The sequence below is a fragment of the Vespula pensylvanica genome, chromosome 13, assembly GCF_014466175.1.
Source record: "Vespula pensylvanica isolate Volc-1 chromosome 13, ASM1446617v1, whole genome shotgun sequence".
NCBI lineage: Eukaryota > Metazoa > Arthropoda > Insecta > Hymenoptera > Vespidae > Vespula > Vespula pensylvanica.
Window position 1 is genome coordinate 3,384,291 of NC_057697.1, and position 15,000 is coordinate 3,399,290.

Consider the following 15,000-nt stretch of genomic DNA (forward strand, 5'->3'; position numbering starts at 1 on the left):
CTCTATCCCCACTCCGTTTCGCAGTCAAGGTAGATCCTTTTGAAAGATCATGTTAAAGATTCAGCTAAGGGAATTCAGAAGACAATCTGTAGTAGGATGCTGCCGTCGAAGAACGTAAAGATGTGGATGATAACTTACAAAGGAATCGCTGGAGATCGTAGATTTCTACGGGCAATACTCTTCCATTAGTTAAATTGTTTCCCTGATACTCCCTCTCCTTCTCCCAACCCCATTCTCCCTCTCTCTTTCTTTCTTTCTTTCTTTCTTTCTTTCTTTCTGTTCTTTTGATTCACCCTCGACGGCCTTCATTTCACTTTGTTCGAAAAGATATAGGCAAAGGCACGATACGATACAATTTCAAGATCCAGAACAGAGAGATCTCTTTCTTTTTTTTTTTTCTTTCTTCCTTCCTTTCTTTCTTTCTTTCTTTCTTTCTTTCTTTCTCTATACCATGACCCCTTCGTCCTCAATATGAAGACAGAGAGAGAAAGAAGAAAGGAAAATGCAAAGATAGAGATAGAGATAGAAAGAAAGAGAGAGAGAGAAAGAGATAAAGAGAAAAATTGTAAACGATTCGATCGTCTCAATGGATTACAAGGAACCGATATGCGTTTAAATGGCGTAGACACGAATCGATGAACTTAACGGAGATTAGTATTCTCGGTATCTCGTAAAACGTATAAAACGTTATCGTGAATAGTGAAGTGGTGTGAGGGTGAAGTGAGATAAGGGTAAGACTTGGCTGGATCAAAGATCGATAGTAAATGATAATATCTACGATCTTCGAATAATCGAAGGTTATCGTTCCTTCGATCGAATTCTCGATCGATTGTTAAATGATTTATCTACTTGTTAACTTTGTTTAATAAATTTATCTACTTGTTATCTACTTGATTTACTTTTAATCGCGTCCAACTAATTTTGCATTTTATCGTGATAATTTCTATACTAACGTATATGTGATAATAAGATTTAGATTGTAAAGTAAAAAATAATTTGAATAATTGATTGATACTATATCATATAATATAATAATATTCTAATGTAATGTTCTAATCTAATATTAAATTCTTATATAATAATCTAATATAATATTCTTATACGAGTATTTTGAAATATTTTCTTGTTAAGATTGCTTGGTTGTTCATGATAAAAAAAAAACACACACAATCATGTATTCTCTCTTTCTTCTTTTTTTTTTTTTTTTTTAATCACGTTGCAAAATTAAATGAAAAATTCGATGACAATGATAGAATGATTTTCATTTCTGATAATGAAAAGGAAACAAAATTTCATTGTTATAATATGTTATAATAATCGATAACCGAGTTTCTTTGTTTAGAAACAATCGGATCCTTTTTAATGTAACAATAACAAAACATATATCGATTCTATTCGTACACTTTTATTATATACCCCTTCCTCCCACGTAGCACCTTTCCAAAATAAAAATTTCCACATTCGCAATCTCTCCCCTTATCCGTATAAAAAGAAATAACTATAATACATTTCGATTATTACGCACGAAAAGAAATCGTTTTTTATTATTATCGATAAAAGAAAGATGTATGTACATAAAATAAAATACAAAAAAAAAAAAAAAAAAAAAAAAAAAAAAAAAAAAAAAAAAAAAAAAATATTTTATAAAAACCGTTTCGTTGTTCGCGATAATATGAAAAAGAAAAAACGAAAAAAAAAAAAAGAAAAGTAAAAAAGATCGTATAAAAATATTTTGAAATATTTTTGTAAAGACCGTTTCGTTGTCCCCGGTGATATCATAAAAAAAAAAAAGAGAGAAAAATATTGTCGATTCTTTTTTCTTTCTTTTTTTTTTTTTTTTTAATCAGGCTACAAAAAAAAATTCAATAGAAAATTCAATGAAAATATACCGACGTATATATCGTTTGCGGTATCGAAGCTTGAAAAAGAAACTTTCTTGTCTCTCTCTCTCTCTCTCTTACCCACTCCCACTCAATCGACCGACGCTCTCAACCCCTTAACAAATGCGAAAGTTGCTTGTTCACGTGGATTAACGTGTAGAAACCTTCGAGTTCAGGGATCTGATCATCGGTGGTGGTCTCACGCAACGATTCTCATCCTGGTGAGCCTATACCAGTCCGTTGGGAGTCGCACATCTGTCGACCCAAAAGCAACAAGTACCCCTACACGGTATTAAATGTATACCAGTGCTAGTGACTCCAATTACTTGGAGTAGACCACCTTCCTCCGCCCCCACCTAAAACCGATATTGCGTCCAACGCACAAGTAGGTAGAGACATGGACCACCCCACTTTAATCGTCTTCGTGATTATTGATTATTATTATCGACGTTTCTAAAGTTCTTACTTTAATTTTATACGAAATTGATGGAAAAGGAATATGTAAAAAATTAAAAGAAAAAAAGAATATCACACACACATGTATTCAAAAGTAAATTAATAAATAAATGTGTGTGTGTGTGTGTGTGTGTTAAATAGTAACTTTAATTTAATTTTACATGCAAAAATTTAATGAGGTAAAAATGTTTTCTTTTTAAATTTAATCCCGATAAATTTTAATTTTCAATGACTATTTTTGAAAAAGTAATTCTTTCTTTTTCTCTAAGAATGTCCCAACCGTGGTGTATTTTTTGATTTCATCACAGCATTGTTTATTACGAATAAAAAAAAAAAGAAAATAGAAGAATAAAAATAAGATCTCTCGATAGGATTATAGGAAAAATTGTTTCTTTCAAAAAATTCACAAGCAACAATTCGACGAATTAGATTCTGATATAATGAAATGATCATTATATCATTATCTTCTTTCTTTTTCTTTTTTTCTCTTTTCAAAATATCCAAATATTTGTAAATCTTTTCACATATGATTTATCTGGACACTATGATCTCGAAAATAACGAATGTTGTTTCGACATAACGGATATCCGGTTCATTCACGATACTACAATAATTCATCCTTCGAGAATTATTTATTATCTGTTTGGCAAAGGTCAAGCGAAGGTCGTTCGATACATCACGATCTCGACTATCATTCCCCGAGAATAAAAGCAAATACGTGGTCTCATTATTATATAAAAAAAAAAAAAAACAATATATACTTCCTGATCGATCTTGAAACCAGAAAAGAAATGACCTTGTAAAGAAATTGTTTCTTCTTCGTCAGAATATTTAAATAATATCTTCCATGTTAAAACATTTCTCTTCATTTTAACAAACGTATCGACGAACTTATTTTTCTCAAAGGGAGAAAGAAAAAGGAAAAAAAAGAATTAAGAAAAAAAAATATAAAAAGAAAAAACAATAATACGTTCTGTCTATTAGGTATCTAAAAGAAATTGTTTTGTTATTGATAAGTATATAATTTATTATTATTCTTGATATTATTACTTGAATGTATTATATTTTAATAAGTATTTTAATAAATATTTTAATAAAAAAATAACATTTAGTTTTATATACAAATATATATATATATATAAATAATGTTGAGTAATAATAAATAATGTTATTATTATTATTATAATTATTATTATTGTAATAATTATTATTATATATTATATAATATTATATAAAAAAAGATATATATCTTTTACCGTTCATAAATAAAACAATAAAATAAATAAATAAAAAAGAAAAGAAAAAGAAAAAATTGGAATGAAAGAAAAATCACAGGTGATTCATAATTAATAGAATAGATCAGATAGCTTAGAAATAAATTTCTAGTTTACATAGACATAAAACACAGCTCAGTCTAGTATCCTGCTAATCGATCGAATTTCACACACGAGACAGGATGATCGTATCAACATCAAACGTAATCTGGATCAGGGCCATCCGGATGACGTAAAGTTAAATTTTCAAGGATTTATCGTTCCTAACGATTATGCATTTGTTCTTCCTTTTTTTTTTCCTTTCATTTTATTCTTGATTCTCTTTTTTTTTTTTTATTTTCTTTCTTTTCCTTTTTTTATGTCAAGGTAACATCCCGATAAGCGCGATACTTAGGAACGCAAAGTATAATAATTATATTACTTTCTTCGGTATTCCATGTAATTTCAAATAATTATAATTTTGCTTTTAGTATATCAAAGAATTATTTATTTGATTAAAATGTATTTGTTTCAAAAGAAATATATAATTAAAAATATAACTTCTTCTGCATCGTAATATACATAAGCATAATCGCATGATAAAAACTATTTTTATTATATTTGAACAAAAACGATAATGTAAAAAAAGAGAAAAAAAAAAAAGGAAAAGGAAAAAAGAAAAAAGAAAGATCGCAACGTTTCTCGAAAAGAATTAATTGAAGGAAGAAAAGAACTGTTCGAATTACGACGATAGAGAAAGAAAAGATCGTCAAAGAAAAAAAAAAAAAAAAAAAAAAAAAAAAAAAAAAAAAAAAACAAACGAACGAACGAAAGGAAATAAAAATTAAAAAAAAATCCTTCGACTTGTTCGAAATAACCAACGAGACGAAGAACGGCAAAAAGTTGGTGGATGGGCGTAAGAAAAAATAAATAGATAAATAAATAAATACAAAAATAATAACAATAACATTAACAATAAAAAGAAGTAAAGAAAAATTAAATAAAACATCCGTACAATATTTCTCCATAACGTATGGGATTTTAACGGGATTTAAGTTTGCAACGTCATCCAAAGCGGAGTTAGATATACGCTTGATGATGCTTCGAAGAGGGGTGAAAGGAGGGTTAGTAGTTGGTAGTGGGTGGTAAGAAGAAAGGGTAAGAGGGGGTTGACGTTCCCTGGTGGTGATAAAAAGAAAAAGAAGGAAAATAAAAGGAAAAAAAAAAAAAAGAAAAAAAGAAGAAGGGACGATTACGTCGATACAAGTATATATGTATATATGTGCGTGTGTGTGTGTATATATATATATATATATATATATATATATATATTCCGAGGGTAAAATCCGAGTAATGCAAGCTCGACTTACGTATGAATTGTGGAGTTGTGCGTATGTATGTCTGAATGCGTGTACACGAGCGCGTACCTATATATAAAGAAAGAGAGAGAGAGAGAGAGGGGGGATGGAGGGGGAGGGATAAAGATAGAAAGAGAGAAAGAGATAGTACGTTACATATATGACCGATAAATATACATACGTATATACGTATACGTAAGTAAGTATAATAGATACGCGTAGAAAGAGAATAAATGCGCATGCGCGAACTCATGTACAACTACTATGTATCTATAGATTTATGTATGCATGTATGTATGTATGTATGTATGTATGTATGTACGCTATCTATAACGTACGTAACTGGTATCAAATAGTCGATGTTAAATGTAGTAGTGTATACGGGGAGAGAGAGAGAGAGAGAGAGAGAGAGAGAGAGAGAGAGAAAGTACCTACTCTCTTTAATATCTGACACAAAAGCTCGAGGATTGAACCCGATGTGCTGTGTGCTCGTCCGTGGTGGACTCGACGAACCGGAAGTAATCCCGTGGGAAAAAAAGCAAATAACGCAAAAAAATATGTATGCTTGTATATGTGTATGTATATCTGTGTCTATATATGTATATATCTGTATCTATATAGATAGGTGTATGTATTTATGTATTTATGTTTATATGTATGTATGTATGTATGTATGTAGATTACGTACATATCTGTGTCTATATATATATATATATGTGTGTGTGTATCTGTATATGTATTCATATATGTATCAATGTATGCATCTATTATCTATGTATATATCTATGTATATATAAAAATAAGAAAGGAAAGAAAAGAGAGAGAAAAACGAAAGAAAAAGAAGAAGAAAAAGAAATGAAAACGTTTCGAAGATTACTTGCATTCAACGAGCCAATCATAATTGTCGAGTGATACACTATGCATAACGATACACTACTTTCATTCGTATTTATGGAAGTATTTGTAAATGTGTGTTTTAGGGTGGAAATATAGAGAGGGTGAGTATGTAGGAATCGTTAACATTAAACTAACCGAGTATTTACAGAAAAATTTTCATTTTATTTTCAAACACACGGAATTAGGATTGTGTATAAGATAAAAAAAAAACATATTAGGTGTGCGTATAAAGTAAAAAACATGCTACGTTGATAATTTAAAAATAATACATAAGACCTATCACGTATTGTAATAATTTTGTATATTTCCTTCAATTAATTAACATGCAAATATTGAAATGTTTAATGAAAAATTTATAAACAAATACGCGTAATGATATATAAATAAAAAATTCTCTGGAATGGATTCAATTGAATCTATTTTTATTATTACCAACTTTTATCATGTTAGCTCTCGAAACGATTAAAATATAAATATTGAAATTGTTAATGAAGATGAAACAAATACCAGAGATGATAAATATAAAACTCTTCAGAGAAAAATATTATCAATCTTTTCTTTATTATTAATTATTCCTACATTTCTCTGAAAACGTACACACACACACACACATACATACATGCAATATATTAAAAAAGAATGTATCATTGAAATTATTAACACAAGATCAAACGAATTAACGAAGACAAAAATTTCATTAAAAATCGATTTTTTTCTTTTCTTTATCCACTTTTTTTTTTTAAACATTTTTAACAATTCCTCTATCGTATCTAACAAAATATAATAATATAAATAAAAAAGACACAGACAAATATTTTTAATATATGAATAAAAATATATTTGATTAATGAAAATCATTCGGATCAAATTACGACAATTCACACGTAAAACACATACAAAACCCATATACACATACATACATTCATACATATATATATATATATATATATATATATATATATATATATATATATACAGAATCGTACAGAATCTCTCGAAAGAAGATACTAAACTCTTCTTCTACTTATATCCGGATGTGTACATCTAACAGCGATTGAAGAAACGATAGAAGAAAGAAAAGGGAGAAAAGAGAGAAATAAGAGAAAAAGAAAGAGACAGAGAGACAGACAGAGAGAGAGGCAGATACAAAGAAGTAGCACCCGCATATATATATATATATATATATATATATATATATATATATATATATACTTGCTCTAGAGACCTTATGGGTTATTTCAGATAGATGGACGTACCACGAAGCTATTGTTGGATTCGAGATTCGTCGAGTGCTGATCGAGCACTCGAGCGAAGCTTTATTGGAAGCTACATGATGTGCGCGTGCAATCATCTGTAAACCCTTGGTACAGGGATACAGCATCACGTTTCTAAAAGAAGGGTTAAAGATCTTTCGAGGAATCCACTATGATACTAAATCTTTCATGGATTTATTCAAATTTCAAAAAGAATATATATGTGTGTGTGTATTAAAAATTAATATTAAACGAACACACAAATTTAGATAGAAATTTAAAACAGATGCACACTGTAATTGATATTAAATTAGTTAATAAATATATGGTTGTTATATGTTAAATGGGATTATCTTATTGTGTCAATTAATGTATACGTATTATAATCTTATATGTGTATGTGTGTGTGTGTGTGTGTGTGTGTGTGTATTTTGATGTAAATAGTTTGTAACATTTTATATGGAATATTGTCTCTCTTCTTTAACGTTTTTTGATCTAACATAAATTTATTCAAATTTGATAATGTCTCGAAAGGATATTTAATATTAACACCGAACACACGTTCTAAAGTATGTAAAGAAAACAGCGTGTACATGGTGTACCGTGTAAAACATTATTATATAATTATCTTTCTTAATTACATATATAAGAGAAAAAAAAGAACTCGTAATATTTTACATGGATTATCGTTTTATAAAAATCCTTATAAATTCTGATGATTTATAAATTCTTGATCAAAGATTTTTCTATTACTTTGTTGAATTCGTTAAAAATTGTTCGATGTACATCATCACAAAATTTTCTAGAATCTAAAATAGATTTATTCAAATTGAATAAAATGTCGAAAGAAAATGATATATACAGAATGTCCTAAGCAATCTAATTATCTTTCTTAATAACGAACATAAGAAAAATAATTCGCAACACGTTATGTCGGCGATAACTCTATAAACAGTTATATTCTTGATCTAATATTTTCTCATGGTTTTGTTTAATTCAAAGAAAATCGTCGCGAAATTTTCTGAATCTAGAATAAATTTATTCAAATTTGATAAAGTGTCGAAAGAAAATTTAATATGAACACTGAACACTGATGTTGGAAAGTGAGTAAAGAAGACAATATCTATGTGTCTCGGTTATGTACGTGTATGTATGTATGTACGTAAGTTCCTGCAATATATGTATGTGTGAAAAAGAGAGAGAGAGAGAGAGAGAGAGAGAGGTTGAGTGAAAGTCCTCGAGCAAAAAGCAGGCCAGGGCTCCGTATCTCAACTCGAACACACCAGGGCCATTATACAATTACGACGACGCATTTGCTGCCGTCTTTCCACTCGGAAGGCCCTGGGTGTCGCGCGTCCTCCTTTTCCTCGAGCAATTTGCCCTCTAAATCGCTCAAACTTTTCAAATTACAACACACCGTAGGTTTATATACTCGGCTATAGTCGGACGTTATTTCAAATGTTCTCAACAATCTAAGCAATTAACGTCAAAACGACTAGTTACCGCACTAATCAATTTTATTTATTCATTTATTCGTTTATTTATTTTTTTTTTTTATTTAATAATTTCTGAATTAGAATAATCTATGAATTTAATATCGATTTGTTCAAAGAGAAAATTATATATATATATATATATATATATATATATATATATATATATATATATATATATATATATATATGTATATATGTATATATGTATATAGGATTGTAGGTCAGGTATTTAATTGATTAGGATATTTTGTTTTTCTATGTAATTATTATAGTTTCATTATTTCTTTCATTCTTTAGAAATAATTCGCATTATTGATTAGATATATTTAATTGTTTGCAATGTATTTTTTAAACTACTTTCTTTCTTTCTTTCTTTTTTTTTTTTTTTTTGATAAAGAAAAATAAACGAATAAAGAGACAAATAAATAAGAATAAATAAAGATAATAAAAGAATGAAAAAGAAGAGAAAAAAGTCAGGCGTTCAAAGGTACAAGAAATCATCTTGTAACACGGTTAATATCATTTCTCATTACGATCTCAGAATTTAGAATTTCGATGATAATCGAATACGTAAGAGTAAATTGTAATCTCATTTAAAAGAATAAGTCTTTGACTCGACGTAACTAATGACGTAACTGTCATCGCTATCACATGATCGTGGGAGGTCGAATCTTACACGTGAATCATTGAATTAGGAGCATAATCAGACGATCGGACGAAGATAATGAAGGAATGCTGACATAAGCGGATGAATTTTCGGCTAAACGAAATTAGAAGTGACTCCCACGATCGTCCTACCGACTCGTGAGAGAAAACCTTCTTTTCTGGTCTGACCCAACCTACGTGATTCGAGAATACCAAAGGAGCTGTTAAAATAACTTTGGATTAGAATTAGGACGAAATCATTCTAAGAGGATTTTCCTTTCTGTTATATCTAAGCACCTTACCTAAGCAACCTTCTGTCTAATTGCAAACACATATATAAATTGTGCGTGTATGTGTGTGTATCGTTTACATAAATTGTTACAAAATATTTACTATATATATTAAATATTATTTTTATATATATACTATTTATAATTTATTATTAATAGTTTATTAATTTATTAATTAATATAAATATATATATATATAGGTACAAGAATAAATATTATTATACAGAAAAGTTTTTAAATGATTATAAAAAAACCAATTACTTCTTTTTCCAAAGAATTAAGTGTAATATATTTTCCTTCATTCTTTCTTCTCAAAATTGTGAAGCTAGAAAGATTAGAAACTTTCTGCGATAGAGCTCTAATAACATTCGACTCATACAATTTACATTAAATAAATAAACGAAACATTTGCAATAAATTGCAATAAGATATTAATTTTGTTTTCTTGTTCTTACTTTTTTCTTTTATTCGCTTGATTAATTGTTAGTAAAAAAAGGATTTATTTATTTGTTACTTACCGACATGTGGGCCCAAAAAGATGCAAAAAAGAAGACCAGAAACGATTCGGAGAGTTTTAGTATCCATTTTGTCGTTTCTCATTCGTCCAACGTCCAAGTATTCTTCTCATCCAAATACTATGGCAAGTAGTGTTGTAAGTTGTAACGACTACGGCACATGTGCACTGAGAGAAAAAGAAAGAGATAGAAAAAAAAAAGATAGAGAGAGAGAAAGAGAGAGAGAAAGACAGAGAAAGAGAGACACACACACACACACACAGGAAAAGACACTTACACCGTTGCACACACGCGTACACTTACATCCGATTTAAAATTCGTGGATTACAAATTGACACCTTCAACAAATTGGGTCCCTCGATGTAATCGATCTTTTCCATAATAATATATATGATAATAGTTTGTCATTATCTTTTTTAATTATTGTTGTTATTATTATTATTATTATTATTATTATTATTATTATTATTATTATTATTATTATTATTATTATTATTAAAACGAAAGAAAAAGATTGTTATCACAAAAATGAGAAAAATTAATATTATTAAGAAAGATTTTGTGAGTTTTTTGATTAATAATTATTATGTGTTTACGTATGTATATGTGCTTTTTTTAAATATTATTATTATTATTTGCGAAGATTGTTACAGATTATAATAATTTTAATAATATCATTAATTTTTCTATTAATAATATTGATAATAAAATTAATAATATATAATACTGCATATATATAAATGTAAAATCTTTACAAATAATATTGTTAACATACGTATATATACGTGTATCTGTATGTGTATGTATGTGTGTAACACTATAACAAACGATTATACAAAAGCAAAGAATAATAATAAAGAATGAGAAATAATAAATAAAAAGCAAATTCCTTTCGTATAAGCAAATAAATTTCGAACGTATTTATCGGTGAAAATTTAGATGAAAACTATTTGGCTTGAGATCAAAGATGTTAGCCTCTCTAGATCTCCTTTCTTATTTGGCCTTGAAACTGACTATAAACCCTCCCCCGTTCTCTTCCTTTCGTATCTCTATCCCTCCCCTCTCCTACTCTAAGTACATTCTAACTTGATGTATTTTCAATCTTTTTTTTTTTTTTTTTTTTTTTTTTTCATGTAAAAATATCAACGCGTTAACTCTTTGGAATAAATTTCTTTCTCTTTTATTTTCTTTTTTTTTTTTTTCTCTCCTTGTTGTTTTATTCTTTTATTTTCCCCTTCAACGAGAAGCTTCGCGTATAGTACGTACGTACGATTGTCGGGATTCTTCGTGAAAGATATGCGGACAGCCGATGCGGAGCGCGTTCGTGCAGACGTGCTGTCGATCGACCGGGTCGACGTCGACTGGCAGAAATTTTAAACGATCGATCGGTATATTGTACCACTCGCCTTTCACGTGCGATCTTGAAACCGCTCAAAAGAGCCGCGACTGGAAAGAGAGAGAGAGAGAGAGAGAGAGAGAGAGAGAGAGAGAGAGAGAGAGAGAGAGAGAGAGAGAGAGAGATCATACCGTTACGTTTCACGGATCAACTATAATATTTCTCTTTCTCTTAGATATATTTTTTAAGAGATCGATTTTCTTACGTTTTTTTTTTTTCATTTCTTTCTATTTAATTAATAATTTTGTTTTTTCCCTTTCTCGTTTCTTTTTTCTGTTTTTCTTTTTTTTTTTCATTCGTCCTTTCTTCTTCTTCTTCTTCCTTTTCGTTTTATTTTTTTCAATTCGATTTTTATTCCCCGTAAAACGAAAGTTATTATTGCATATGATTTGTAATAAAATTGTCAATTTTATACCCCCTTTTTTTAATTTCTCTCGTAACCCGTGAGATTGTTCTGAATTGTATGTTAATGTATATTTTCTTTTTTGTTTTTTCTTTTTTTTTTTTTTTTATTTGGTTTTTGTGAATTGTAAAACGTAACAGAGATTGTTATATTATTTATAATAATATTCTCTCTCTCTCTCTTTCTTTTTTTTCTCTGGTTCTCTTTCTCTCTTTTTGTTCTTCGAATCCTGAGATCTGAACTTCATAAAAATTCGAATTATAATAAGTCGAACGTTATTTCATTATATTCGATATTATTTCTTATAAACGAAAATTATGAAATCTTTTATAAAGTCATAAACGAAAAATGATTTACTTTATTTGTATAATCAAAAATTAGTGGATATACAAATTGTTTGTATAAAAAGAAAAGAAAGAAATTAGCCTATCTATTCATTTTGTATTCTAAGAGAAAATAAAAATAAAAGTAAAAATAAAATAATAAATTTTTATACAATTTATACACGCAATAAATGAAATAAAGAAATATATATCTATTAATTAATTTAATAATAATAATAATAATAATAATAATATATATATACACACACACACACATACATATGTTAACATTTATGGAAAAAAAATTATTATAATTATTAATCCAAATTCATTGCATTGAGATGTAAGTAGATACAACCCGAAAAATATTTAATGAAATAACATAGATATATTTAAAAACCTGATTAGCACATAATATTTAAGACTAGAAAATTTTTGAATTCGTGTAAATTTTAACTCTGATTAATTTACGCAAACGAATTCTTATTGATATTGTGTTCATATAATAATTAAATGTTTCTTCTTGTTTTCTTGAATTTTATATTAACAATTAACTTATGATATGAAAATAAATTTTTAATAAATGGATTATTATAATTCGAGTAAATAAATAATTCAACTGTACGTTAATGATAAATGAATTTTCTTTCTTCTCTTTTCTTTTCTTTTCTATTCATTCTTTTTTTTTTCTTGTTTGTAAATTTCTTATCAAATCACTTTATAACACAAGCGTTCTTGTTATTTCTGTGATATACGAGAAAAAGAAAGAGAGAGTTTAAGGAAGTATAATTAAAAAAAAAAAGAACATGAACTTTTAACATGATATACAAGAAAAAGAAAGGAAGAAACTAGAGAGAGAGAGAGAGTTTAAGAAAGTATAATTTAAAAAACTTAAACTTTTATCGTGACACACAAGAAAAAGAAAGAGAGAGAAAAAGGGAGAGAGAGAGAGAGAGAGAGAGAGATTTAAGAAAGTATAATTAAAAAGCTTAAACCTTTAACCAGCGTTTTTACGTATTATTTAATAATTTCTTTATTATTAAATAATCATCGTCACGATCATCGATATTATTATTTAAATGAAAAAAATAAAAAATCAATGTTAAAAAAAGAAACATATCTAAACTCAAAAAATCCTTTGGAAAAAGAATGAAATCTGATATATAAAAATATTCATGGACAATTTCATTTCCGTGTTATTTCGCAATAATCATAAATTAATAATAAATAATGATCTCATATATACATATATATATATATATAAATATAAAAAGACAAATCTCATCGTCTTAAAAAAAAATCTTTTCTATAATCTTTTACTACAATCAACAATTATCTCGATTTATACAATTCGACAAGGAAATAAAATAAAAAATAGACTTTTATACGATAACATATGAATAAAATATAATGTAGGCATATATAACACTCACGTTTTTCTTTTTTCTCATTATTTTCGTATCAACAAATTCCTTCTTAAAAAAGGAATATTAAAAATGATATGTAAACCACGCGTATAAACGTCACGTACGTACATTATATTTTACACGGAGAAAAAAACAAAGTATAAAAAGGAAAAATAAAAAATATTCGATTAACGTTCTACTCAACAACGATGGCGACGACAGCTTCGCCGAGGTTTTTCGGTTGACCTATCGTATTGTCCCAGATCGATCTTGTTCGTTATGCCGGAAAAAATGGAACGATGTGAATAGTAGTCGCAGCATCGCGTTGGGCCTATATACCAGCAGTTTTATGTATATATTATATATAAGTATATACATAGATAGATACATATATATAGGTATATATATATATATATATATATATATAGATAACCCACGATAATCTCTTTCAATCTCTCGAAAACACACGCAAGCAAATTCGTTCTACTATAACATTTTTTCAATGATACAAATATGGCTCTTCACAAATTTCCAATTTATTCGGCATTCCGAATAAAAGAAACAAAAAAAAAAAAAAAAAAGAATCGAAATAACTTTCCATCCACGAAATTATTTTTCATTTCCAATATAAATTTGTAAAAATAAATACTACGTACATCGTACATACATTTATTTTTATACGATAGAAAAAGAAAAGATTTGTCGGAGAAAAAAGAAAGGAATAAAAAAAAAAAAAATAAAGAGAAGAAGAAAAGAAGAGAAAAATTGTATTTATATATCGAACAATCTTCTTCTTCTCCCATCCACTTATTAATCTCAAACACCATCATATACACCGTATTATATTATATTATTTTTCTTCTCTACTTTAGAGAACTTAAAATAAAAAATTATTCGACATAACAGATACAACTTTACCTATCAAATATCTATATAACCAGCAATTCTGTCCGAAGTTTATTGATACGCGTTATCTCTTTTTGACGGACGTACGTACGTCGATCTTTGTCTGGCAAAAAAAAAAAAGAAAAAAAGAATTTCTCGTCGAACGATTGATCGAAACTACCGTTTACGAGTCATGTCTCCGTTTTTAACCCACCTCCAACCCCGCATCTATCCACCACCCTTCACCTCACCTCACCTCACTTCATCACGGCCCAAACCCACCCCAACTAACCCCCCTCTCCTTTTTGTCCCGCTGACAAAGACGAATACGAACGATGCTCGAGATTTGGATTCTCGTAAGAATCATGAATTTTTAAATTACACGAATTTTTTTGAAAAATCATAACCATCGATTACAACAATGCCATCGATATCAATGGAATCATTGAATTTATAACGTCTATTAATTAACACGACACCGTTAACAACAACAGCTAATTAAATTCTTATATTATAGACTACAAATTTTCTATGACTTTTATTA

The 15,000-nt window shown here is 28.2% G+C and overlaps 1 protein-coding gene across 18 annotated transcripts in view; it reads right to left on the minus strand.

The window, feature by feature from the left end:
• Positions 1 to 15,000, minus strand: part of LOC122633661 (protein Skeletor, isoforms B/C) — an 83,109-nt gene that overhangs the window by 44,782 nt on the left and 23,327 nt on the right. For 3 of the 18 annotated variants that reach the window (XM_043821819.1, XM_043821821.1, XM_043821820.1), the window contains exon 2: positions 10,047 to 10,163. In XM_043821819.1, coding sequence (XP_043677754.1) covers positions 10,047 to 10,128 — 82 coding nt within the window. In that variant the 5' untranslated portion in view covers positions 10,129 to 10,163. Of the gene's footprint in view, positions 1 to 10,046; positions 10,211 to 10,298; positions 10,455 to 11,313; positions 11,490 to 14,489; positions 14,581 to 14,670; positions 14,734 to 15,000 lie in introns of those variants that run through there. The other 15 variants (XM_043821811.1, XM_043821803.1, XM_043821817.1 and 12 more) reach the window with 15 other exon arrangements.